Source organism: Tamandua tetradactyla, chromosome 1 (genome assembly GCF_023851605.1).
Source record: "Tamandua tetradactyla isolate mTamTet1 chromosome 1, mTamTet1.pri, whole genome shotgun sequence".
Classification (NCBI taxonomy): Eukaryota; Metazoa; Chordata; class Mammalia; order Pilosa; family Myrmecophagidae; genus Tamandua; species Tamandua tetradactyla.
This window is the reverse complement of record NC_135327.1, coordinates 100,708,547-100,735,910: the sequence shown is the minus strand read 5'-3', so window position 1 is coordinate 100,735,910 and position 27,364 is coordinate 100,708,547. Positions and strand designations below refer to the sequence as shown.

At 38.0% G+C, this 27,364-nt stretch overlaps 1 protein-coding gene across 7 annotated transcripts in view; it reads left to right on the top strand.

Moving 5' to 3' along the window:
- KLHL7 (kelch like family member 7) overlaps positions 1-27,364 on the top strand; it is a 110,721-nt gene that overhangs the window by 54,927 nt on the left and 28,430 nt on the right. For all 7 annotated transcript variants that reach the window (XM_077121841.1, XM_077121851.1, XM_077121859.1 and 4 more), the window contains one exon: positions 18,126-18,268. In XM_077121841.1, the coding sequence (XP_076977956.1) occupies positions 18,126-18,268 (143 nt within the window). The remainder of the gene's footprint in view (positions 1-18,125; positions 18,269-27,364) is intronic.

The following is a 27,364-nucleotide window of genomic DNA, read 5'->3' as shown; positions in this document are numbered from 1 at the left end:
CTGATGGTTATGATCCCTGCATACTACATAGAAAGCCAATAAGAGTGTTGTGGGATCTGTATTAACAGAACCACTGCCAGTCTGGACTAAAAGGGACAGACAGAGATAAATTGAAGGGAAAATAACTTCAAAGGCAGAACCATAGAAACTAAGGTCTGAAGCCAAAAAACCTGAGGCCCATAGAGTGAACTCACCCATGCAGTTGGAGAGGTGAGTTTGCCCCACAGGCAGAGGGCAGGCCTTCCATCTAGATGTTCTGGAAAAGTAATGGTGCCAAGCCTTAGAGAGGGTGGAGCACATTCTTCAGAGCTTGAGGAGAGCCTGGCTGCCACCCCATTGTTCTGGAGGAGTTGAGTGTGTGCTCCGGAGATAGTAGAGAGCTTGGATGTGGCCTCAGTGCTTGGAGAGGATGGACCTGAGAAAACCATGGTCTCCCTAATGTCCTCCAAGGTTGCAAACTTCACACCAGTGTTTGGAGAGAGCAGGGCGATTGCATAGGCCCTTGGAAAGTGTTGGACTGCCACTTTCTTTAAAGCCTTGAAGATAAAGGACTCTCAGACTTTAAAATCTACTGAAGTTTGCCCTGCAAGTTTTCAGAACTGTTTGAGTCTGGAGAACCCTGTTTTCCTTCTAATTTTTCCCTATGGAAATGGAAATATGTATCCTATGACTGTCCCTTCTTTGTTTGTTGGCAGCAGATAACCTGTTCTGAGTTTTACAGATCCAGAGCCAGAGGAAAGTTTTGCCTTAGGATAGACCATGCCTGTAACTGATTTTGATGAGGTTTGGTACTGTTTCTGACTTTGTATTATATTTGTATTGTTACTGAATTGGTTTAAGGCTTTTGTGATATTGTAATGGAATGAATGTATTTTAATTATGGAAAGAATATGTCTTTTTGCAGCCCAGAGGGTGGAATGTGTTGGTTTGAAACTATTGTATATCCCAGAAAAGCCATATTCTTTAATCCTTATTCAATATTGTTGAGTGGGATTTTTTTTATTAAGTTGTTTCCATGGAGATGTAACACACCCAGTTGTGGGTGGGACCTTTTGATTAGATGGTTTCCATGGAGATGTGTCTCCACCCATTCAAGGTGGGGTTGCTTACTGGAGTCCCTTAAGAGGGAACCATTTTAGAAAGAACCAACAGAGACCACCACACAGCGAGAGACCTTGGAAATGAAGAAGGAAAATGCCCCCAGGGAAGCCATTTGAAGAAGCTGGTAGAGAAAGCTAGTAGACTTCACCATGTGCCTTCCCAGCTGAAATGGAAGCAGTGAACATCATTAGTTCTTTCTTTGGAGTTAAGGATTCTATATTGGTTTGCAAGCTGCCAGAATGCAGTATACCAGAACTGGAATGGCTTTCAAAAAGGGGAATTTAATGTTACAAATTTATAGTTCTAAGCCTATGAAATGTCCAAATTAAAGCGTCTAGGGAAAGATGACTTAATTCAAGAGGTCAGTGAATCTGGAACTGTTCTGTCAGCTGGAAAGTCACTTGGATGGCATCTGCTGGCCCCTTGCTCCTGGACTCTGTTACTTTCAGCCTCTATTCTTGTGGGAGTTCCTCATTTTGCTTCTCTGGGACTGGCTTTCATCTCTTGGCTTCCCTTGGCTCTCTCCAGGTTCTGGCTTGCTTAACATCCATGGGAAGGCACATGGCAGTGTCTGCTGGGCTCCAAGCATCTCCAAACATCCGTGTCTCTGCTTTCTCTGTCAATTCTGAAGTTTCTGTTGGCTCGTTTCTCTGTCAGTTCTGTCATTTCGAACTCTCTCCAAAAGGCTTCCTCTTTTAAAGGATTCCAGTAAACTAATCACGACCACCTGCAATTGGAGGAGTCACGTCTCCATCTAATCAAAAGATCACACCTACAATTTGATGTGTTACATCTCCATGGGGGTAATCTAATGGAAAGTTTCCAACCTACAATATTGAATCAAAATTAAAAGAAATGGGTGCTCCCAAAAGATTGGATCAAGATTAAAACATGCTTTTCTGGGGTACATAATACTTTTAAACTGGCACTGTATCTCTCTTTGGATGCCTTAGTTTGCACATTTCTATGGCCTTAGAGCTGTAAACTTACAACTTAATAAATTCCCTTTTTGAAAGCCATTCTATTACTGATATATTGCATTCTGGCAGTGTTAGCAAACTAAAACAGGTAGTATTTTCTCCTCTTTAATTTTTTTGGAAGAATTTGGGCAGGACTGGTGTTAATCTTGAAAATTCAGCTGTGAAGCCTTCTGGTGCTGGGCTTTTCTTTATTGGGAGGTTTTTGACGATTGATTCCATCTCTGTACTTACAATAGGTTTGTTGAGGTCTTCTATTTCTTCTTGAGATCGTCTGTTTCTTCTTGATTCAGTGTAAGCAGTTTGTGTGTTTCAACTAGGTTAAAACACATTTCAGCTAGGTTATCTGATTTGTTTGTGTACAGTTGTTCATAGTGCCCTCTTATAGTCAGTGATAATGCCCCCTTTTCATTCCTGGTTTTTAGTATTTATGTCCTCTCTATTTCATTGTCAATGTAGCTAATATTTGTCAGTTTTATTGATTTCTTCAAAGAACCAATTTTTGGTTTTGTTTATTCTATTACTATTTTTTAAGTCTCTATTTCATTCATCTCTGCTCTGTCTCTCATCTTTGTTATTTCCTTCCTTCTGCTCATCTTGTATTTAGTGTGCTCCTTTTTTTTCTAGACCTTCTATTTTGATCTCAGATCTCTGATTTGAGCTTTTTATTCATTTTTATTATAACAGTTTAGAGCTATAAATTTTCTTCTCAACACTACCTTTGTTTGCATCCCATAAGTTTTGTTATGTTGTGTTTTCATTTTCATTCACTTCATGATATTTCCTGATTTCTCTTGTGGTTTCCTATTTGACCCATTGTTTGTTTGAGTATATTATTTAATTTCCACATATTTGTTGGTTTTCCATTTCTCCCTGAATTAGTTAGGGTTCTCTAGAGAAACAGAATCAATAGGAAACACTCGCAAATATAAAATTTATAAAAGTATCTCATGTGACCGTGGGAACACAGAGTCCAAAATCCACAGGACAGTCTGTGAAGCCGATGATTCCAATGGAAGATCTGGATGAACTCCACAGGAGAGGCTTGCCAACTGAAGCAGGAAGAACCTTTCTCTTCTGAATCCTCCTTAAAAGGCTTTTAGTGATTATGTTAAGCATCACTCGTTGCAGAATATACTCCCCTTTGGCTGATTACAAATGGAATCAGCTGTGGATGCAGCTGACATGATCATGATTTAATTCTATGAAATGTACTCATCGCAACAGACAAGCCAGCACTTGCCCAACCAAACAAACAGGTACCACCACTTGACCAAGTTGACACATGAACCTGACCATGACAGTCCACCCCTGTCAACTTGGCAGCTATACATATCACCTTAAACCATACCTAATTTCTAAATAAAAAGCAATAAAACACATATTTTTTTCTTTCACCTAACAATACTCAGCTGTCCTGCATATAACTGAAAACACATTAAATCTCTCCAGAATAGGGTGTAAATCCTTGGGTAATATTCATTCTTAAACTTGGTATCTTTCAACTTAAATAGTATGACATGAACAAAACAGGATTACAGTTCTCGTTTCTATAACTGATCATGTGGTCATAGTTCATATTTATCACTACCTTCTTCCACTACCCATTCCATGTTCCCTTTACCCACAACAAGCACTTCACCTGGCCGTGGTTCTTTCCCTGGTGGGGTGACCCAAACCTTCATTCCTGAAGTTTTAGAGCCATTGGTAGTTCTGCCTGGATTGGGTTGTTGCAGTTTTCCATTGATTTTAATCACAGGGCATGGTAGTACTAAAAGATGCCCTAGGGGACCTCCCATATTCCAATAAAACTCTTCTTTACCTCCATTATGTAGTTGCAGTTCTACTTCCCCCTGATAGTCAGGATCAATCACCCCAGACAATAATGTAATCCCTTTCTTGGCTTGTTGATCCAGTGGCATAAGTAACCCAAAGTGACCAGGTGGCAGTCTTAACTTCCAGTTCAATGGAATCATTGTTGTTTCTCCTGGTGGAAGCATGCCCCATTTTGGAACTAAAACCTGTAGACCAGCAGAGCTCAGGGTCACAGGGACAGGAAGCAAAAATTTTCCTAGTGGATCACTAGGGGTAATAGTGAGTGGTACCACTCCCATTTCCACCCCTTGATTCCTGGACCGATGGATCCTGGCTATGGGAGAAACAGCACCATACAGCAGACGCTGTTTCAGAGCATATACGGCTTCCTGGAGAACATTACCCCAGCCTTTCAAGGTATTGCCACCTAGTTGGCACCATAATTGAGTTTTCAAAAGGCCATTCCTCCGTTCTATCGATCCAGCTGATGATGGGGAACATGGTAAGACCAGAGAATTCCATGAGCATGTGCCCATTCCTGCACTTCATTTGCTGTGAAGTGTATTCCTTGATCAGAAGCAATGCTATGTGGAATAGTATGATGATGGATAAGGCATTCTGTAAGCCCACAGATAGTAGTTTTGGCAGAAGCATTGTGTGCATAGAAAGCAAACCCATATCCAGAGTATGTGTCTATTCCAGTTAGAACAAATTGCTGTCCTTTCCATGAAGGGAGTGTTCCCAAGGTAATCAACCTGCCACCATGTAGCTGGCTGGTCACCTCGGGGAATGGTGCTGTATTGGGGACTCAGTGTGGGTCTCTACTGCTGGCAGATTGGGCACTCAGCAGTGGCTGTAGCCAAGTCAGCCTTGCTGAGTGGAAGTCCATGTTGCTCAGCCCATGCATAACCTCCATCCCTACCACCATGACCACTTTGTTCATGAGCTCGTTGGGCAATGACAGGAGTTGCTGGGTAAAGAGACTAACTGGTATCCACAGAATGGGTCATCTTATCCACTTGATTATTAAAACCTTCCTCTGCTGAAGTCACCCTCTGGTGCACATGCACATGGGACCCAAATATGTTCATGGTTTTAGCCCACTCAGGTCTATCCACATACTTCTTCCCCAGACCTCTTTGTCACCAGTTTTCCATTATGGTCTTTCCAAGTCCCTGACCATCCAGTCAAACTATTAGCAAAACAGCCCATGAGTCAGTATACAAACACCTCTGGCCAGTTTTCCTTCCAAGCAAAATGAACAACCAGGTGCACTGCTCGAAGTTCTGCCTACCGGGAGGATTTCCCCTCACCACTGTCCTTCAAGGACACCCCAGAAAGGGGTTGTAGTGCTACAGCTGTCCACTTTTGGGCTGTACCTGCATATCATGCTGATCCATCTGTTAACCGGGCCCGAGTTTTCTCTTCCTCAGTCAATTCATTGTAAGGAACTCCCCAAGAGGCCATAGCTCTGGTCTGGGAAAGAGAAGGTAATGTGGCAGGATGGAGACCATGGGCATTTGGGCCACTTCTTCATGTAACTTACTTGTGCCTTCAGGACCTGCTTTGGCCCTATCTCGCATATACCATTTCCATTTTACAATAGAGTGCTGATGCGCACGCCCAACTTTATGACTTGGTGGGTCAGACAACACCCAGCTCATGATAGGCAACTCATTCTCATGGTAACTTGGTGCCCCATGGTTAAGCATTCAGTCTCTACTAAGGCCCAGTAGCAGGCCAAAAGCTGTTTCTTAAAAGGAGAGTAGTTATCTGCAGCAGATGGTAAGGCTTTGCTCCAAAATCCTAAGGGTCTGCGTTGTGGTTCTCCTATAGGTGCCTGCCAAAGGCGCTAGATAGCATCTCTGTTTGCCACTGACACTTCCAGCACCATTGAATCTGCTGGATCATACAGCCCAAGTGGCAGAGCAGCTTGTGCAGCAGCCTGGACCTGTCTCAGAACCTCCTTTTGTTCAGGTCCCCATCCAAAATTAGCAGCTTTTCTGGTCACTTGATAAATGGGCCAGAGTAGCACACCCAAATGAGGAGTATATTGTCGCCAAAATCCAGAGACCAATTAGGCATTGTGCCTCTTTTTTGGTTGTAGGAGGGGCCAGATGCAGCAACTTATCCTTCACCTTAGAAGGGATATCTCGACATGCCCCACACCACTGGATACCTAGATATTTCACTGAGGTGGAAGGTCCTCCTCAGTGAAATTTCTGTTGGATTTATCTCCCATCCTCTGACACGCAAATCCCTTACGAATAAGTCCAGAGTAGTTGCTACTTCTTGCTCACTAGGTCCATTCAACATGATATCATCAATATAATGGACCAGTGTGATGTCTTGTGGGAGGAAGAAACGATCAAGGTCCCTGCGGACAAGATTATGACATAGGGCTGGAGAGTTGATATACCCCTGAGGTAGGACAGTGAAAGTATATTGCTGACCTTGCCGGCTGAGAGCAAACTGTTTCTGGTGGTCCTTACTAACAGCTATTGAGAAGAAAGCATTTGCTAGATCAATAGCTGCATACCAGGTACCAAGGAATGTATTGATTTGCTCAAGCAATGATACCACATGTGGAATAGCAGCTGCAATTGGAGATACCACTTGGTTGAGTTTACGATAATCCACTGTCATCCTCAAAGACCCATCTGTTGTCTGCACAGGCCAAAGAAGAGAGCTGAATGGGGATGTAGTAGGAATCACCACCCCTGCATCCTTCAAGTCCTTAAGAGTGGCAGTAATCTCTGCAATCCCTCCAGGAATCCAGTATTGCTTCTGATTTACTATTTTGCTCAGTAGGGGCAGTTCTAGTGACTTCCACTTGGCCTTTCCTACCATAATAGCCCTCACTGCACGAGTTAAAGAGCCAATGTGGGGATTCTGCCATTTGCTCAGTATATCTATACCAATTATACATTCTGGAACTGGGGAAATAACTACAGAATGGGTCCAGGGACCCACTGGACCCACTGTGAGACGGACCTGAGCTAAAACTCCATTGATTACCTGGCCTCCATAAGCCCCCACTCTGAGTGGTGGACCAGAGTGATATTTTGGGTCCCTTGAAATTGATGTCACTTCCAAACCAGTGTCTAATAATCCCCCAAATATCTGATCATTTGCTTTTCCCCAATGCACAGTTACCCTGGTAAAGGCCATCGGTCTCCTTGGGAAAGGCTTGCAGGAAAATGAACAGTATAAATTTGTGGCAGTGTAACAGAGTTCTCCCCCAAAGGGACCTGGCTTCCCCTTCATTCAAGGGGCTCTGGGTCTGTAAACTGTCTGGAAATTGATTAAGGGGCCGTAACTCTATGTTTTTGTAATTCAGGTTAGGCTTCTTTTCACTTGACCTAGAACTCTTTTGTTTATACAGCTCGAACAAGAATTTAGTAGACTGCCCTTCTATTGTATTTCTAGGTACCCCATGATTTACTAGCCAGTGCCACAAATCTCTGCGAGTCATATAACTTTGATGCCTGCTTTGAGTTTACTGTCTATTATAATAGCCACAACTACCCTGTCTTTGGCGATTAAGTGCTGCCACCTGGCTTCTGCCAACTCAGGATCCCATCATCCCCATTGTGTTTAAGGATTCCAGCTCAGTGACAGCAGTTCCTACAGTAATATCTGACCTACAGAGAAGTGCAACTACAGAACTCTTCAGGGATGATGGTGCTAGTCTCACAAATTTATTTCTCACTGTTCTGGTAAAAGATGCATCCTCCGGACATTCCTGGGGTGTAACAGCAGGCTTTGCATGATAAATCCACTCTAACATTCCAGTCTCTCTAAGCCTCTGGATCCCCTCATCTACATTACACCAGGGCAGTTCTGGCATTTCAACCTCAGGTAATGTTGGCCACCTTTTGATCCATATTTCAACCAACCATCCAAACAAACTGTTAATACCTTTTCTAACCCCTTTGAGCTATAACATTGAATGCAGAATCTCTGCTTAGTGGGCTCATATCAATAAATTTAGCCTGATCCAGCCTTATATTCCTCCCACCATTATCCCACACCCAGCTCACTCCATGGCTTGGGAGTATCATGCTGATTATGGGAATCAGAGTCCTTAGTGCCTTTGAGTCCAGTCAGAGTAGGAAACCATTCATAAAAACCCATTTTTAAGATTCTGTTTCTTAAGAACCACTCCTGGTACCAAGATGTGTTAGTTAGGGTTCTCTAGAGAAGCAGAATCAACAGGAAACACTCACAAATATAAAATTTATAAAAGTGTCTCACAAGACCATGGGAATACAGAGTCCAAAATCCACAGGGCAGGCTGTGAAGCCGATGATTCCGATGGAAGGTCTGGACGAACTCCACAGGAGAGGCTTGCCAACCAAAGCAGGAAGAGCCTATCTCTTCTGAATCCTCCTTAAAAGGCTTTCAGTGATTAGGTAAGCATCACTCCTTGCAGAAGACACTCCCTTTGGCTGATTACAAATGGAATCAGCTGTGGATGCAGCTGACATGATCATGATTTAATTCTATGAAATGTACTCATTGCAACAGACAGGCCAGCACTTGCCCAACCAGACAAACAGGTACCACCACTCAGCCAAGTTGACACATGAACCTGACCATTACACTCCCTCTGTTATTGAATTCTAGGTTCAATTCATTGTGGTCTGGAAAAAAATGCAGATGATTTCAATATTTTTGAATCTATTGAGACTTATTTGGGGACCTAACATCTGGTCTATCTTGGAGAATAACCCATGTGCATTACAGAAGAATGTGTGTTTTCCCCTTAATATTTATACGTTTTATTTTGTTTTATTGCCTGATTGCATTATAGCTTTTTCAGGAAAATGTTCCATTAAATAGTAGTGGTGATAGATAGCAGCCTTGTGTTTTTCTTACTTTAGTGGGAATACCTTCAGTTCTCACCCTTAGGCATGGACCTGGCTGTTGATTTGTGATTGACTGAATGTAGAGGATACATAGGTAGTAGGTATGAGTGGGTTGGGTAGATGGGTATTATTGAAAAAGTTCCTTTGTTTTCCTAAAGTTTAAATAAATTTATTTCTAATAGATACTTTAAAATATTTTTTAAACTTTTTTTCTGAAAATTGGGATATTTTCACATATTACAGATACTGCTGTAGTGATGGTTTTAAAAAAATTAAGTATGAATATTTAAGCCATACAAAAAAGTATAAAGAATAATACTACAAATGCCTTTGATCCTATCTAGCACCTTAAGAAATCAATACAGGGAAATCTCCCTAGAATTTATTCATTTGTAACAATTTTTTTCTAGTCTCTTAGACAGTAATCCAGGCAGTAATTTAAGAGCACAGACACCCAGGAAGATGTGTGGCTCATGGTACTATGCCACCCATCTCCTGAGTCTTCAAGGACCCTGAGAACACTGGGGGTAGGGAGCCTAATCCCATGGGCCCAAGAGATCAGCACCCAGAATGTCAAGCCAGCAACCCTGGACACCAGGCGCCAGTACAGAAATCTGCCTTTTTTTCTCTCTCCCTTAAAAATGGGTTGTGCTGCTAGTATTTAAAAAAATATGTTTATTCTCTACTGCAAAACTGCCTGACTGCAATATCATCTGGAGGATGGTCAACATTGATTGACAAATAGGTAGGACACTCTACTATAACCTTATCTTACAGCTAAATCTCATGTGTAAAAGAGAGAAAATCCTTTAGGTACAACTTTTATGGCCTTATATCAGGACAAACCCATGAAGGGCTCTTGCCAAGAACTCTCAGAAACTTCTTTATCATGATTCTTCTTCATGAAAGGAGCAAATATTTTAAGTAATCATCTTTTAAATAGCTGCCTCATCCACCCGCAAATCCTCATTTAGCCTCTGTTAAAGCCCATTGTGGCCACATATAAAGCTTCTCTTCTAAATTATGCAGCAAGCATATATAGTATTATTTTCTGTTTTTAAATTGCATAAATGGTGTCATGTTGTGTATTCTACAACTTGCTTTTAAAAATATTTTATAATTTCCATTATGCTTTCATTTGTGATCAGTGAGTTATGTAGAAGTGTGCATCTAAGTTGCATTGTAATCAAAGGCCAAGTCTTTAATAATTGTTGAGACTTGTCAAATTTTGTAGAACTGTTTTGTTAGTATATTTATAACCTCACTAATTTTTTGGTCCACTTAATTTATCAGTTACTAACAAAGTTATGTTAAATTCCCCCACTATAGTGGATTTCTTGATTTCCTTTAATTCTGTCAATTTTACCCTTGTTTATTTTGAGGGTATGTGCATATGAGTTTAGGAATGTTATCTTCTTGGTGAATTTAACCTTTTTTCATCATGTTGTGATTTTATTTTTCCCTATTATTGCCTTTGTCTATTTTGTCAGATACTAATATAACTAAACGACGCTTTATTTGATTAGTGTTTTCCTGGATTAGCATTATCTATACATTTCTTTTCAAATATTTTGTGTCCTTATATTTTAGGAAGATCTCAAAAACAGCATATAGCTGGGTTTTCTTTTTTAATCCATTCTGACAATCTGTCTTTTAACTGGTCTTTTAACTGGTGAGTTACAGTCTGTCTAAATTTCTCATAAGTACACTATATTTGAATTATTTCTAACATCTTATTTTGTGCTTATTTTTCCTGCTTTTTCTATGCTTCTCATCTATCCTACCTCCTTTTTTTAATTCAGTTTTTCTCTCTACTACTTAAGAATTACTACACTCTGCATCAGACCTTGTAATAGTTATCTTTTACATTTTAACATATGTACCTTAGACATTAAATCTTCCCAACCTGTCCCTTATGATTTTTAACTTCTCATTAATTTTTTTCATCTTTGACTCCAGTGTTCTGTTTGGGGTAATTTCTTCATCTATATTCCCATTCACTAATCCTTCCTTCATCTGTTTCTACTCTAAGCCACTGTTTAACCCATCCTTTGAGTATCTTTTTTTTTAACATGAGACCAGGAATCGAACCTGGGTCTCTGGCATGGCAGGTGAGAACTCTGCCACTGAGCCACTGTGGCCCGTCCTGAGTGTCCTTTAAAAATAACTTCGTTTTTTTTAGAACAGTTTTAGGTAAAGTGCACAGAAAATATAGAGTTTCCATTTACCCCTTCTCCCACCACCTTCCACTGTTTCTCCTATTATTATCATCTTCTGTTGCCTTGGTGCATTTGTCGCAATTGATGAACCAATATTGATATATCATTATTAATTAAAGTGAATAGTTTGTATTAGGAATCACTCTTTTTGTTGTACAGTTCTGTGTGGTTTTGACAAATGCATAAATTCATGTATCTGCCATTACAGTATCACATGGAATGGGTTTCCTTGCCCTAAAAATCTCCTGTGCTCCACCTATATATCTCTCCCTCCCCCCTCTCAAACCCCGGGCAATCACGGTTTTTTTTTAAGTGTCTATAGTTTTGTCTTTTCCAGTGTCATATACTTGGACTCATACAATATGTAGCCTTTTCAGATTGACTTCTTTCATTTATCAGTATGCCTTTTAGGTTCCTCCATGTCTTTTTGCAGCTTGATAATTCATTCTTTTTATTGCTGAATAATATTCCATTATATGGATGTCCTGGTTTATTTTATTCATTTACCTATTGAAGTTCATCTCAGTTGCTTCCAGTTATTGATAATATGAATAAAGTTAGCCTGGTCATTTTCAATGGTCTTTTTTTCCATGCTTATGTTTTCAGTTCTTTCTTTTCTTTAAATATTTTAAATATAGTTATTTTATGTTCTGTGTTTGATAATCCCAATATCTGGAGTCTTCAAAAACCAAATTCTGCTATTTGTTGGTTCTATTGACTTACCCTGGTGGCTTAATTCCTTGTATGTTTTGTATTTTGGATTGTGAGCTTATACTTTATTGATCTCAATCTCCAGGAACTTTGAGAGGCCTATTATATTCTTAAAAGATGAGTGTTTACTTTTGCCAAGTGCCCTGGGTCATAACAATCTATGATTACTTTGGATTATTTTCTTGGCTTGTAGTTTTCCAGACTTGGAGGTAGGTAAATTCAAACATTAAATCTGCATGAGGGCAGACTGTCATTATAAATTATTGAAGGAGATAATACTACCCCCATCTGGAGCTGAAATTGAAACAGACACATTACTGTTTTTTTGTTTTGTTTTGTTTTTGCCCTTAGCCTATCTTTTCACTAAAAGTATAACTGATCCAAGTGCTTTAGGCAGACATCTCAGTTCTAACTCCTTATTTTGTACAGGTCCAGGATCTTTTCTTCTCTGATTCATACAGCCAGTGAAAATAATTTCTAGTTTTCTAGAATTGTCAAAGGCCCTCAGAGTAGCCCCTAGATTTCTTTACACTCACCATGTTGGTGTTTAGATCCCTCTGCCTTTTTGGCCTTCTGATCTCTTGGGATCTTAGCTATATATTTAAAAGAATATCTTATTCTTTCTAGCATTTATAGTTATTTTGTAGTGGGAGTGAATTTCCAAAAGTCTAATCTGCCATACTGTTATAAGTGGAAGTTTAGATTATTTGTTAAACACGGATGAAATATATAATGTAATGACTGTGATAGGCTAATTTAAATATACTCTTGTTACTTCTCTCAAGCTCTTTGAAAAAAAGATAGTTTTACTGAGAAATCTTCACATGCGTACAGTCCAACCATAGTGTATAATCATTGGCTCACAATATCATTACATAGTTGTGTATTCATCACCATGATCATTTTTAGAATATTTGCATCACTCCAGAAAAAGAAATAAAAAAGAAAAAAGCATATACATCCCATAAACCTTAACCCTCCCTCTCACTGAACCACAATATTTCAATCTACCCAATTTTTTACCCTTTATCCCCCGCATTATTTATTCATTTTTTATCCTTTTTTCTTTTTTTAACTCATCCGTCCATACCCTGGATAAAAGGAGCATCAGACACAAGGTTTTCACAATTACACAGTCACATTATAAAAGCTCTATAGTTAAACAATCTTTTTCAATAGTCAAGGCTACTGGAACACAGTTCAGCAGTTTCAGGTACTTCCCTCTGGCCACTCCAATACACCATAAACTAAAAAGGGGTATCTATATAATGCATAAGAATAACATCCAGGATAACCTCTCAACTGTGTTTGAAATCTCTCAGCCACTGACGCTTGATTTTGTCTCATTTCTCTCTTCCTCCTTTTGGTCACAAAGACTTTCTCAACCCCTTAATGCTAGGTCCCAGCTCATCCCCAGGAATCCCATCCCACATTGCCGGGGAGATTTATACCCCTGGGAGCATGTCCCATGTAGCGGGGAGTGCAGTGAATTCACCTGCCTAGTCAGTTTAGAGAGAGAGGCCACATCTGAACGATGAAAGGTTCTCTGGGGGTGACTTTAAGGCATAATTATAAGTAGGCTTAACTTCTCCTTTGCAAGAATAAACTTTATAGGGGTGAGCCCCAAGATCAAGGGCTCAGCCTACTGAATTGGTTGTCCTCACTGCTTGTGAGAATATCAGGAATTCCCCAGATGGGGAAGTTGAATATTTCTTCCTTTCTCCCCAGTCCCCCAAAGAGACTTTGCAGATACATTTTTATTCTTTGCCCAAATTACTCTGGATATAACAAGGCATCACACTAATCTATACAAGCCAACAAGATCTCATACCCTATTCAAGATTCCATGTAAATATGGTGTTCAAGTAAACTGACCATATATGTTAAATTAAATAATGTTCTCAAGCTCTTTGTGAGTTCTCATTGATTTTAAAACAGAAACCATGGAGAATTATCCATAAGTAATACAGCAGCATATATTTTAATTTATATGTAAGAAAGCTGTCCTAGAATGTAGTTGGAACCTACTTTGAAACTTTAGTGTTTTTTTTCAACCCTTGGTTTTGGTGTCTCATCTGACTGTTTCATTTAAGGTACGAGTTTTTAGGCCCAAAACTAAGGAAATAAATAAAAGTGAAACGAACACTTTTCTCTTCTCAAGAATGATAATAAGTTTGAGTGTCCTAATTAGATGGTATCACTTGCCTCTTGATTTGTTACTGCCAAATCAGTTCACAATCAGTTCACAATTCAGTTGTGATTTTTAATTAAATAGGCCTAATAGTCTCCCCTAGATTGGAAAAGTAGTATATCTTTAAAATGTTCTGTAGTTACTAAAAATGTTTCAGAGGAATATCTAAAAATATGGAAATTTTTCATAGGTGGTATAAGCATAAATCAGTGTATAATAATATCCCTTTTTGCTAAATAAAAATGAATAGAAAAAAAAAACTAAAAAATACCTCTTAAGGTTGTCAAGGGAAAAACATAGAGAAGAGGGTGTTCATCAAGGACAGATCCTTATGATTACCTACATTTAGGGGATGGAAGAAGGAAAAGAACCTTGAAAGGAGAATTAGCAGAACTAATTGAATCAGAGACTGGTATCTTGAAAACTAAGGTTTAGAGAGTTTTAAGAGGTAGAGCAAAAGGTGGCCACTAGTCACTTAAATGTGGAGAGGTAAAAGAAAATCAGGGCCAAGAAAATATCTTTAGGGTAAGGCTTTTACCATTAAGATTTCATACACTTTGATATCAGATCCTTTATTATGTCTCCATTCCCAAACTATGTGCTGTTTTTCTGGCTTTTGAGTTTCATTGGGTAGAAAACTCCACCTATTTCTTCATATGTAGTATGAGCAGTTGAAGATAATTAGCCCGACTCAGTCAGAATATAGTTTTTATATCTTGTGTGAATTCTCAGTTTATTTAGAATGTTAACAGGATTATTACAGAAATTCAGCCAGGTGTGAGCAGGAAGTTTTGTTGCATTTTCTTAGACTTGCCAGGCTTATTACCTTTTTCTTTTTCCTTTTTTTAAAATCAAGAACAATCATCCTATAATTCTATAATATAAGAATCTGTCATTCTGTAATTCTTTTTATTTTCAACTTAATCAAAATGCATTTATTTAATTCTGTCATTCAGACTTCCCACCTCATTTCTCCATAGGCCAGAATTAATCTGAAGTTCATAGTGTACTTAAAATACAATAAAACCTGTGAATTCAGATAAATATAGCTGTACTTATTTAACTTCTATAAGTAATACTGATTCTGTTTGAAAACACTTTCCCAGTTCCCACAATAGACTCCAGGAACATGCAGTTCTCTAGTGTACAAGAAGCAGAAACTCCAGAATAGAAGAACCTTGTCAGCAATAGAAGCAGGTGTGGAAAGAGCCTCTCCTATAGACAAATGTGGTATCCATTCTGACTGTGCATGTTATAATTCTTTCAACAAGCTCAGGCAACTGGAATTCTTCCAGACTTTGGTTGTGGGAAGAGCTAAATGGGGAAAAGAGGGCTTCCAGCCTCCCTTCTTTAGTTCAGTTACTTCTCTGTCATCTGACTTGGTGCTTCTTATTCATAGTGGAAAAAAAAAAACAGAAAAGGAGAAGAAAAAATAGAATAAAACTAAGCTAACAGAGTGAACAATTAAAAGAAAATGAGATGTAAAATAAAAATAAAATTCACTAAGTCACCACAAATGGCCAGGCCAAGTTCTGGCTCAGAATTAAAAAATGATAATACTTAACTCTTAATAGAATAACTCTCAAAGGAATAAGCCTAAGGTGCAAGGAGCCCCTCAGGGGAAAGGTGCCATAGTGTTTGTCTCCTGCCTTATCCTTAGAGAGAAAAAGGCCTGTCAGTAGGAAAGAGGCACAGCTTGTGCTACCTGCAGAGGCCTGTTGACTGGTAACAGTTCCTTTCTTGTCTCTCTCCTTCCTTCCTATTTATCTTCTCTTGTTGGGAGTATTGTGTCCATATATTAAACAAATATCCCTGTGGCCTGTGAGGAGAGCAGTGGTTCTCAAACCCCAGAGTTTCTGATCCAAGAGTCTGCAGAAGGGCCCAGTAATTTGGATTTCTAACAAGTTTCCAAGTGATGCTGCTGCTGCTGGTTAGAAGACTACACTTTGAGAACCGCTATTCTAGTTCTAAAACAGGGCTTGACAAACTATGTCCTATAGGCTAAATCTGTCCCTGTGGCCCTATGACCTGTTTTCATAAAGCTTTACAGTAAACTAAAGCTTGTTTTTTTTACATTTTTGTAAAGGGTTGTAAAAAAAAAAAAACACAAAAAATATCCTAAGAATATGTGCCAAAAATCATATGTGGTTCCAAAGTCTAAATTATTTACTGTCTGGTCCCTTACATAAAAATTTTCTGACCTCTGATTAACAGCATGAGTTAGAGCCTTAGCTCCTGAGGTTTCCAGCTGTTCTAATACAAAATGCTTCTCCTTAAACTCTGAAATGGAAGGAAATGCTAAATATTGATAATGATGTTTCATTCGCACACTGTACTTTAAATCTTTTCTTTTTATCCCTCTTATAAATGTCCAGATAGCCTCATGTACAGAAATTTTTGCATGTATTGAGAATCTTCTCCATTATCTTATTTTTGAGTCAATAATACTACACATCATAAACAATTCAAAAAGATATAAGGATACATACTGAAGTCTCCCTGATACCCCTGTTGCCCACCCTTTCATTCCCTTATCCTAGAGGTGACCAGTATTATCTTACGTATCCTTCCAGAGGTAGTCTTATAATCTGTGGATGCACAATGATTTGCTTACTAATATATATGTATCAATTACATACATAAAATATATATACATGAAAATATAAATTTTTAACACAAGTGATTTCTCACTTTATGTACTGTTTTATATCTTGCTTTTTTCATTCCACGTTATTTCTTAGAGATCATCCCATGAATACATATTAAACATCCTCATTCTTCTTAATAGCCACATATAACATTCCATTGTGTGACTATACCATAATTTTTAAACTACTTCCCTAAAAATGAGTGCATTTAGATTGATAAACCCCTATAAGGGGAAATACTGGGTTAAAGGGTGTGCATTTGTGATTGCCCTGCAGACAGGTTGTACCCATCCACACCCCATCAGCAATGTAGAAGAGTGCTGTTTCTCCACACCCTTATCATACGCGGTGTTCCGAACAATTTGATCTTGACCAATATGATAAATTTTTGAAGTATGATTTTAATTTGTATTTCTCTTGCTAGAACAGTTGATTACCTTTTCATATATTTAGGAGTTATTTTTCTGTGAACTAATTTTATTAGGTTGTTGGTCTTAATCTTATTAACTAACAAGATATCATTTTATATTTCTTTTATATGATTTATGAATATTCTCCTAGTTTGTCATTGTTTTTTGATTGTATTCTTTTGCCATGCAATAATTTAATTTAAAAGCATTTTTACATAGTGAAGTCTATGAATATGTTTTCATGGCTTCTGGGTTTTGTAGCATTCTTAGGCTTCCTCACTCTAGGATTGTTTTGTTTTTCATTTTCCTATTTTTCTTGTAATCCATTTGTGATTTTTTTTAAATATTAAAATATTTGATATATATGAAATTTACTTTAAAGTAAAATATAAGGTTCAGTTTTTTCCTCCATATTGTAGTTTAACATCATTAACCAAACAGTCCACTTTTCCAGAACTGATTTGAAATGGTACCTTTAATAGTTGAGTATCGTTTGACAAAATGAAGGAATTGTTGAAGAAAAAGGGTCGTATTAGATCACAATAGTTCTGAATCTCATTACATTTTAGAATCATCCATGGCAGTGCTTCTCAAAGTTTTATGTGCACTGAATTACTTTGGGATTTTGTTTAAAAATGCAGATTCTGATTCAGAAGGTCTAGGGTACAGAGTGGGTTTCAGCATTTCTAACAAGCTCCCAGTAGAAGCTAAAACTACTGGTCTTTAAGTAGAAAGGATTTAAAGAGCTCTTTAAAAATACCAATGTAAGGGCTCTACCGCCAAAGATTATGATTTAATTGGTCTGGTACAGATTTCAGATACAGATTTCCTAGGTGATTCTAATATATAGAAAGGTTTGTGAACCACTGGGTTAAGAGCTCTATGTTTCAATAATTATTATTTTAATAGCTCTTGCCTGAGGCATCAGATAATTACTAGTGCAGTGTAAGTGGGTGGCAGTCTTATAATAAGCATGACTGCTGAGAATGATGTTAGTTAGGACACAGGTCCTTACACATTTCTCCAGCCTATTCCTCCCTCATTCTCTCCTCTCCTAAAATACTACAGAAAGATGATGAAAGTAAGTTACAGAAATAAATGTCTGTTATGTCTGCATATTTCCTCTTCAAAGCATTAAAGTAACAGAAATTGTGGAAAAGTTAATGACATATTTTTCTATAGGTGGAATGAGGTATCATCTACTATCTCCAGAGGATAGAGAAGAATTGGTAGAAGGCACGAGGCCTAGAAGGAAGAAACATGACTACCGTATAGCCCTTTTTGGAGGCTCTCAACCACAGTCTTGTAGATATTTTAACCCAAAGGTAACTAATTTTAATTCTTGATTTTGTTTTTCTAAGTACCACGTACATAGACTCTTACCTACCAGCAACAGTAATAACTCATGACATTAGAGGTGTTACAAGTTATAGTGTGCTTTCACATACCTTATGGGTTATATGGTTATCTTCATTTTTCAGATAAGGAAATTGAGGCTTAGTGAGGTTGCAGGTTTTTCCATAATTCCTCTGGAGTACTGCATAATAACCACTATCAAGGAAAATGGAAAACTAGTTCTCCTATCTTACCTCTTTTTGTTTAGCAACTCCTGGCCATCATTTTCAATGAAAAACTGCTTCTGGGGTTAGATGGGTTTTCTTTCTTTACTAATTATTTTTAGTACAAAATAATAGTCATTGTAGAAAATTTGGAAAAGCTGCAAAAGCATGAAGGAAAAAGAAAATTACCCATAATGCAGTCATCCAGAAATGATCACCAACTTAAGTGTGTTTTCCAGTGACTATTATGGCAGTCAGGCCATCGGAGCCTGAATCATAGGCCTAGGAATACAGTTTCTTTGTTTTGTTTTGTTTTTAATAGATTAGTTACACACTTGAGAAAACTCACATTTCTATCTCTTGTTTCTTAGAACTTTCTGTTTTGCCTGTGGGAGAGAGAATATTATATTTTGCCAGTACTACGTGTATTGCTGGGACAGAACAAATACCACAGTCCTAGAGATAGGACCCCAAACTTGCAGCATAGTATTCATGACTGGTCCTGAGTCCAAGCATGCAATGGGCTCTTTGATTTTGGAGTCCCTGTTTGGTGGATGAGAGTTCCCAAAGAGATCACAGCACCCTATTAACATCAAGATACTTGTCTGATACTTCTTTCTCTGGATTTTTAGAGGCATTTTATGTAGTATTATAGTGATAATATACAAGTCTTTCATAAAAACACTCATGGTGGTGTTGTCAAGTGTGCAAAATAGCGCAAAAATTAATCCAAATCCAGAATTAATATCTGTTCCAGAGAAGGCAGATCATTATCCCTTCTACAACAGAAGGAACCCAGTGTAGACAGCCAATTATTAGGTAGCTAACTGATTTCCTTATGGTATGGCAACAAATCAGGGACTTAGAAATCTCAATAATCATGTGGATAAGATGGCAACTCTATCTTCCCCCCCAGGCTGCCTGATGCTTCCTCAGTGAGATTATGAAAGAGTTTATAGTGACATCGACAGAAGCTGTGTAAGTCAGTAGCTATAGAAGGCAATGGTCTTTCTTTCCCTGAGGCCAATGTGTTTACCCACTAATGGGCACTGTCACTTTGTCAGCAGTGCTGCCCAATCCTAAGCCCCTGATTTGTTGCCATACCATAAGGAAATCAGTTAGCTACCTAATAATTGGCTGTCTACACTGGGTTCCTTCTGTTGTAGAAGGGATAATGATCTGCCTTCTCTGGAACAGATATTAATTCTGGATTTGGATTAATTTTTGCGCTATTTTGCACACTTGACAACACCACCATGAGTGTTTTTATGAAAGACTTGTATATTATCACTATAATACTACATAAAATGCCTCTAAAAATCCAGAGAAAGAAGTATCAGACAAGTATCTTGATGTTAATAGGGTGCTGTGGTCTCTTTGGGTACTCTCATTCTTACCAGTTGAGGGCACTCTGGTAAGAATTCCTGTGGGACATAAATCTGTGTCTTTTCTGGAAGGTCCATCTAAAACAGACAGACTTGCTTATTTCAAGTCCCCATTCATCTGGACAAACCATTAACTACTGCCTAAGAATTGACAAAAATTGACCTTAGAGCTTCCCTCCTGAAAGGTATAATAGGCAATGAAGTGAACTGCTTAAAATTCTGCCAAATGGGAATATTTTCTTTCTATATCATCATTCAAGGCCATTGCTGAAGGAGCTATAATACTTTAGCAGTCTACTTTTGGCTAGTCCTATCAAGAATGAACCAAGCTCAAATCTCTCAGATTTGTCAACTGATTTGTAGGGAACAACCCCATAAAGACAAAGTACTACTGAGAGAGAGAAGGCTAAGAGTTGTGATTAGCCTCTTCAGGTATTCTGTGCCTTTGGCACCTTCATACATCCAGTCTTGTATTTATATACCACATTATTAGTTAATGGGATGCTATAGGTACTTCCAACTTCGTGGTCAGGCAGATCCAGTGAACTCCTCCAGAGGGGTTAATTATATGATCACCTGTTATCCCTCCCTTGGTTTCAGACATTTGCTGTCTGTCAAAATCTAGTGGCCAACCAGGAACTGTTTACGGACAGAATGGTACCTGCTTAAAGGAACTTGGGCTTTCTCCAGAACCCCAGGGGCATGGTCTGTGATCATATTAGAACATGCCTCAGGCTACATGCAGTATCCTAGTCAGCATCCTGATACCATAGGATCACTGAGTGCCTAGACAGCTAAGCCATTCCACTGTGGAATGGCTGTCCACTTAGAAAGCTTTCTCCTACTGTAAGTTTTAGTTGCCACTTGGAACTTCAGGGCTTACCTGGTAAAAACATAAAAAGAAAGACACCATATCTGAGATGTGTTATATTTAGTATATAGGAGGTGATTGAGGCAGCAAGCTGTCCTTCATTTCCAACATGCAGTAGACCAGGGGTTCGCAAACATTTTCTGTCTAGTAAATATTTTCAGCGTTGTAGGCCAATTACTAAACTCATTGGTGTAGTAGGACAGCAGCCAGAATCAATACACAAACAAATGAATGTGTCTATGTTCTGATATAACTATTTACAAAAACAGGCAGTGGGCTAGATTTGGCCTGTGTGCCATGGATTGCCAAGTCCTGCTATAGAGTTGTAGAAATCAAAGGACTTGGAGGTCACCGATATGGTATATTAGGGTCATTGTCTCCTTTTTTTCCTGTCAAGCCCATGCTTTCACAAGACGTTCAAGATCCTCTCCATTTCCTGTACTCAGCAGCATTTTGGCATCAGTATAGGAAATCAGTATATAACTACCTTTGAGAAGGTGAATTGATTCCAGACTCCTGCCACTCAGAGATCCTTGAGGTCAGACCATGAGATTAATTTACTTTCTGTGCCAGCTGAAAAGAAATTCCATATGAGTAGACAGGAAAAGAGAAATACACATTAGCCAGAGTACTAGCTATATACCAAATTATAGTGGTTGTATTAATCTGATCCAATAAGGAGACCACATCTGGTCCTGCTGCAACAATTAGTCACCAGATAAGCTTTTGGAAATTACTAACATTGTTAAGAATGCAATAGGCATTGGTACCTACCAAACCCAGGGAATTGAATGGTGAGGTGAGCTACCTCTGCACCTCTCAAGTCTTTGAGATAAATTTCATTTCAGCAGTTCCTCCTCTGCGCTACCTCCTCCATTTGGTAGAGAAAGAGACCAACAATAGCCTATAGAGTACATGATATACTGCCAGATATCAGAACTACCTCCCCAAGAAGGAAGGATAAATTTAGATCTATTAATCACCATCATATTTGGACTTGTCCCTGTCGAACTACTATCAGCTCATACATCCATCTCTGAACCATTCTCCCATCTTCAGAATAGTGGGTTGTTTTTTTATTAAATAAATCTGATTTCCCTCAGTAGAAGACTGAGTGACTGGCAAGTGCCATGACATTTCACGGCCTATCCAGTACAATCTTGTATTAAATTATGTCCTCGGTGTGCTAACTGGTTGATATATCTACACATCTATTTTACACCAGGTAAGATTAGGCCTATTGAAATTCCAGTTGCTTTTTATGTTTTCAAATTTGATCCTTTTGAATCAAGAGCAAGAAAATAATTTTAAAAATTTATTTTAAAATAAAGTAGATGGCTATATTCATGTACAGAGGGAGGAGAATCCTGATTTGATTTAGGATGCAGGGAATATTGTTTTTAGAATGAGGCAGATATTATAATGACTCTAGTGCTTTGTCTGTCTGTTTTGGTCTATAGTTCTAACATTTTCCTTGATTTTTTTTTTATTGGACAGTTGAAAAGAGATGCATATTCTACACGAGCCTGGAAGTGAGAATGTAACTTCAGAATTCTCATTTAATGTTTTGCTTTCCACTTGTAAATGACCATATTTAATTGCTCTTTTGTATACTCAACCACAAGTTTTTTTGACTTCCAATGGAAAATTGTAGTAATTGAAGAATTAAATACTTATAAAAGCATCCTCATTCCTTCAGTTATCTCTTATTTCTTGAAGCCGACACTTTCAGAATCCCATTACAATATTTATTAAATGTTTGTTTTAGAAATACTAGCTTCCTCCCTTCTTTTTGCCACAGAGATTCATCCTAAAAAACTTTTGCCATTTACTATGATTTGTGTATAATTTTTTAATATGAGTTGATTAGTTCTCATTATTCCTAATATTAAAATAAATGGGGAGGCTGGCTTCATTGTAAATTATTTCCTTTGAGTCTCCCGAAGCAGACATTTCATAGTATAATTCAAGTAAACTGCTTAATAAGAATTACTGTATAGAAATTATTTTATTTTTAAAGTCTTGTCCTTAGTATTTTCAGAAATGTTTTTAAACATCATTAAATGGGACCCATTCATGTATATCCTATACCAACCAAAAATGCTGATAGTTTTTATTAAATTGTTCTCCTTCAAAGGGGCTATTTTAAGCAGTATTACTTAATTAAATTATCCAGAATTAAGCCAATATCCCTATGAGCTATTTTCTTTAGATATTTATTGGCTGTCCCTGGAAGAAAGATATTTGTATTAACTATTGACTGAAAAAATGATAGGAAAGAAAATTTTGACCTATTTTCTTGAGTATTGACAGAAAAAGCATGTCTTGGGTTGCTATATTGAATTTAAATGATACTGTTCTTGTTATGGTCCTTTTTTAGAGCCTAGAGAGCCTCCTTTTTTCCCCCTTTGCACCTGTTTTTAAGGTTTCAAGTGCTTAGAGATTGCCAAAGAGTTATCTGTATTCAGTGCTTTGTCTATTTCTCTTAGTATTGGTGTTCTAAAATTGTAGGATAGGAATGTCTTATAATACCAATGCCTTAAATAAAAGTTGACTTAATTGACTAGTTTTTATTCAGACTCCTCCTGTCCTTGATATGATGAGCTGAGGGCTTAGAACTTTGTAAGGGTCTCAGCCTACTACATTCATATGGTAGAGAAATGAGAGAGACTGTTATGCCTTAGAGAAAAGGGAATTCTGCATATTCCCTGTCAAAACAAGCAGGGTGAAGGGAAGATCCTGTAGAGAAGGCAGAAAACCATGTAATGGTCATATTTTGTGGGACCAGCAGGACCACATGGTTTATGCTGAGTGTGTCTTCTTCCTCCAGACTCTGCAGTAGACTCTCATTGAGTTACAATGTGGGTACTCAAGTTTGTGGGAATGAATGAGCCAGTATAACTTTATATAGTATTTCATAGGCAGGTTTTGTCAGTTGGTTTTATAAGGACAGACCTAAACCTAGATAGGCCCTAAATGTTTGGAGGGGGAGGGGGAAACGAGGTTATCTGCAATTCAGAGCACATTTTCCTATTGGAACAATTGCTTGTTAAAGGTGTCTCACGGTATCATAGCCACCTTCCCTTATTAAACAGGTCTAGACTTTCTCACTAAGGAGAAGGTATTCCCACCCTGTGATCAGAGTGTAAATAGGCAGTTATTCATTGTTGTCAACCAGGGATATGATTTTAAAAGCTCATGTGCATAAAATAAGGTGTTACTTTTTTTGTTAAGTGGTTTTTATAAGAGTATTGGTAGAGTTGCTGCCACTGAAAGAGTTCTATAGAGGCAGTGCACTGAGGTAAAAGGATGAGCATTGCCAAAATGATCAAGAGCACCTGCAGAAATAAAACACCCAAAATGAGCATCAGGCAGTCATCCCAGGTGGATAGGGCCTATAAAATTGTGTGCTGTATGGGCTGACATTGCTGAAATGTAAGTGTGCCTCATATGAGTATCCCTTTAGCTTCCTTAGTTGTCAGTATAATAAGCACCCAGTGGTTTTAAAAAAAAGTGTTCTTTGAAGCTTGTGCACAGTTTTCCTTGCTCTGATAGTTTGCAGGCAGTTTTGATTTGACAGGTCCTCACATTCATTTAGAAGAGATTTAAGCACATTCTAAGGTGAATTCTCAGTTGAGTGCTCAGCCTTCCTAGAATATCTTGCAAATTAGGAATATTGAGAATCTCAGTCTATTTATTTTCAAGCATCTGATTTGTAGTTTTGTCCTAAAATCAACCCCACAGTCCCTTCCACCCTAACTAGGTACAGTGCCTGAAGTTCCCACCTTCAGAAATTTGTTTCCTTTTATGTTAAGTGACCACATCTACAAGAAACTCACAGTGAAAATATGACACATTTGATAAGGGATGATATCAGATTCATTCTCTGTAGGACATAATCATCCAGAATTATCCTAAATGAGCAGATCAGTCCCCTAATAAGGCTCTGAAAAAGTGGAAACAGAGCTGCATGTATTGGATTGAGGGCTGTAAGTAGGAAGGTGTGAGGAAACCCTCCTATTTAAATGAAATCTCTGTGTTATGGTGTTTTAAGGAACTCGAGCCATCCTAGGAGTAGATGGAGAGTAGGGACACATGAACACAGGGCTGGGGAATAAGAGTCAGGCTGAGAGTAACCCACAGAGAAGGGGGATAAATTATCTCTCTATATTATACCATGTCACCTGGAAATTACCATTGGCTACCTTTAGTAATTGTTCATATGTTGACCCAAAGGCACAATGAGATCTATCATCCCATTAAATCATGTTCAGTATATGATATTGATGATTTTCTTTGAAAACAGGTGTTTGGCTTTAAGAGATAATTATCCTCAACTGTTACAACAGAGATATTGTACGACAGCATATTATATAGCTGGCTGGTTACAAATGTATAGTTTAAGCAAGTAATATTTTAGCATATACTACAAGTATCACAACTCATCAAGAATTTGGAATGTATGGGTCTGACACTTGTGCCAGACACCAGTAGGGGATGTGAGAGACACATTTAACATTGTCCTGTCCTCAAACTCACAGTGGAGGAGATTGTTGTACACTAAGCGCAAAGCAGTTACTACAGAGGCAGGGGTCAGTGAGGTACTGAACTGAACATTACCAGTTAAATGTAACCATGTATAATGGACAGTGATAGCTTTGGTATATGGAGATAAGCCCATCTCTGGGTTGAATCTGCCAACAGAAGCTGCATGGGGGTTCTCTTAAGGGAAACTTACTGGTAGAATTTGGATAGAAAGAGAAAAAAACTTAAGAATCTATTGAATCCTGAGTATGAATGCATCTTTTTAGCTTGATAAGTATGATTAAGAATTTTCATAAAAGCTCCCCAAAGTAATATTTAACTGCATGGGATTGTGTTTTAAAAGAAATTAGACACAGAACTGAAGGACTAGGTCATTCATTAGTCCTTCTTCTGTGAGGCCTTATTTTGGGAGAGCAGCTCCTTAGAAGTAAAAGCATTTCAAGACTAAGAACATGATCTAGGCAAGTCAGTTAGCCTTTCTAAGTTTCAGTTTTCTCATCTAAAAACAAGAAGTTTAAATTTCCTCTGGATTTGAATGAATATAAAATGAGAATAGAAATTATGTTCACCCGATTCCCTCTTTTTCTTTTCTTTGATATTCATTCACTTCTCAGTCAGGTACTCCCTGCTGTCCTTAGGTTTTCTACTTACCCCATAGTTATATCGTTAAAGATTTATTTCCCCCCACTTTCTTTTCCTTTTCACCTTCCTTAACTCTTTCAGACCTCTTGACCATCTGCATTATCTTTTATACTCTGCAAGTCTGTGGACAAACAGTAGATTTTTGTTCCATTGGCAGGAACATTTAATTAAATGAGTATGCTATGGCACTCTAGGATTTGAGACGATTGTTTAACATAATTATTATTATGATATAAAATTTTCATGTCAAAATTCATTTAAAGGCATTTCTTCTATTTAGATAACTGATAGGGTGATAATACAGATATACTTTTTACTGAAAGGGCAAGTCCTGTTATTATGCACAATATCTGTTTTAGGTTTCACTTTTCACTCAAATTATATTTCTGTCTTAAATTTCTAAATAACTTAGGTCTGAGTTTTGTTTTTCAGTGGTGTGGTTTTAGTTTGAGACTCGAAAGTGGAAGAACATTTTGTGACTTTATAAAGCAGAGTGATTCTTAATTAATAATTCCCTTTGAGCTGGTCGCTGGTCTTACTTCTGACCCTTTGCTAATTTTAGCTAATCATTAACAGCTCAGGAATGCCCATTTATATGTTATTTGTTGCTAATTCAGCTCATTTTATCTAGCAGCCTACAATAGCACAATCATGTTTCTTCCCAACTGTGGAAGCCTTTATTATCCATACAATGCTATATTTGTTGAAGGATTTAAATTACATGATTATTTTCTCCTGATGGCTGATTACTAAGTCTGTATCCTTTCTGGACTTTGAGAAATTAATATATTTCCAGTAATATTTGTGTGACCCTGTTGAAAATGGGTGCATTTCAAAATGGGTGCAGCCTGTAAAATTACTTGGCATGATCAAGTGTTTGCTTCTGGAGGACCAGATTGCCTTAACAAATGTGTTTTTTTTTGGGGGGGGAAGGAAGGCAAAGACTGTTTCCAGTCTATCCTGTAGTTGAAATTCAGCCTCATGATAAAATTACTACATGTGTTTTTCAATTCTTAAAGCTTTTAACCTAAATTTGTTTTAATTTCACATTCCTGTTAAAACTTTTAGCACTGTTACAGGTCTGGTCTCTGCTGTCAGAAGCAGTTGTATTCCTTGTACCCATACTTTCGGTATCATTTGTTCAGTTGTTACATTTTATTTTTTCTGTTAATTAAAATAGAAGAAAAAAACACACATGTTCATTGTAGAAAATTCAAATATAACAAGATATAAAGAAGAAAGCCAAAGTACTCCCAGCATCTGAAGACAGTCATCAATAGTTTAGTGAACGTTATTCCTATACTCCTTACATATGAGATCATACCATACATGCTATTTTGCATACCTTTTTTTACTTGCGTATTATGGAGATATTTCCATGTGAATAAAAATATCCTTTCAAAGGGCTGCATAGTATTT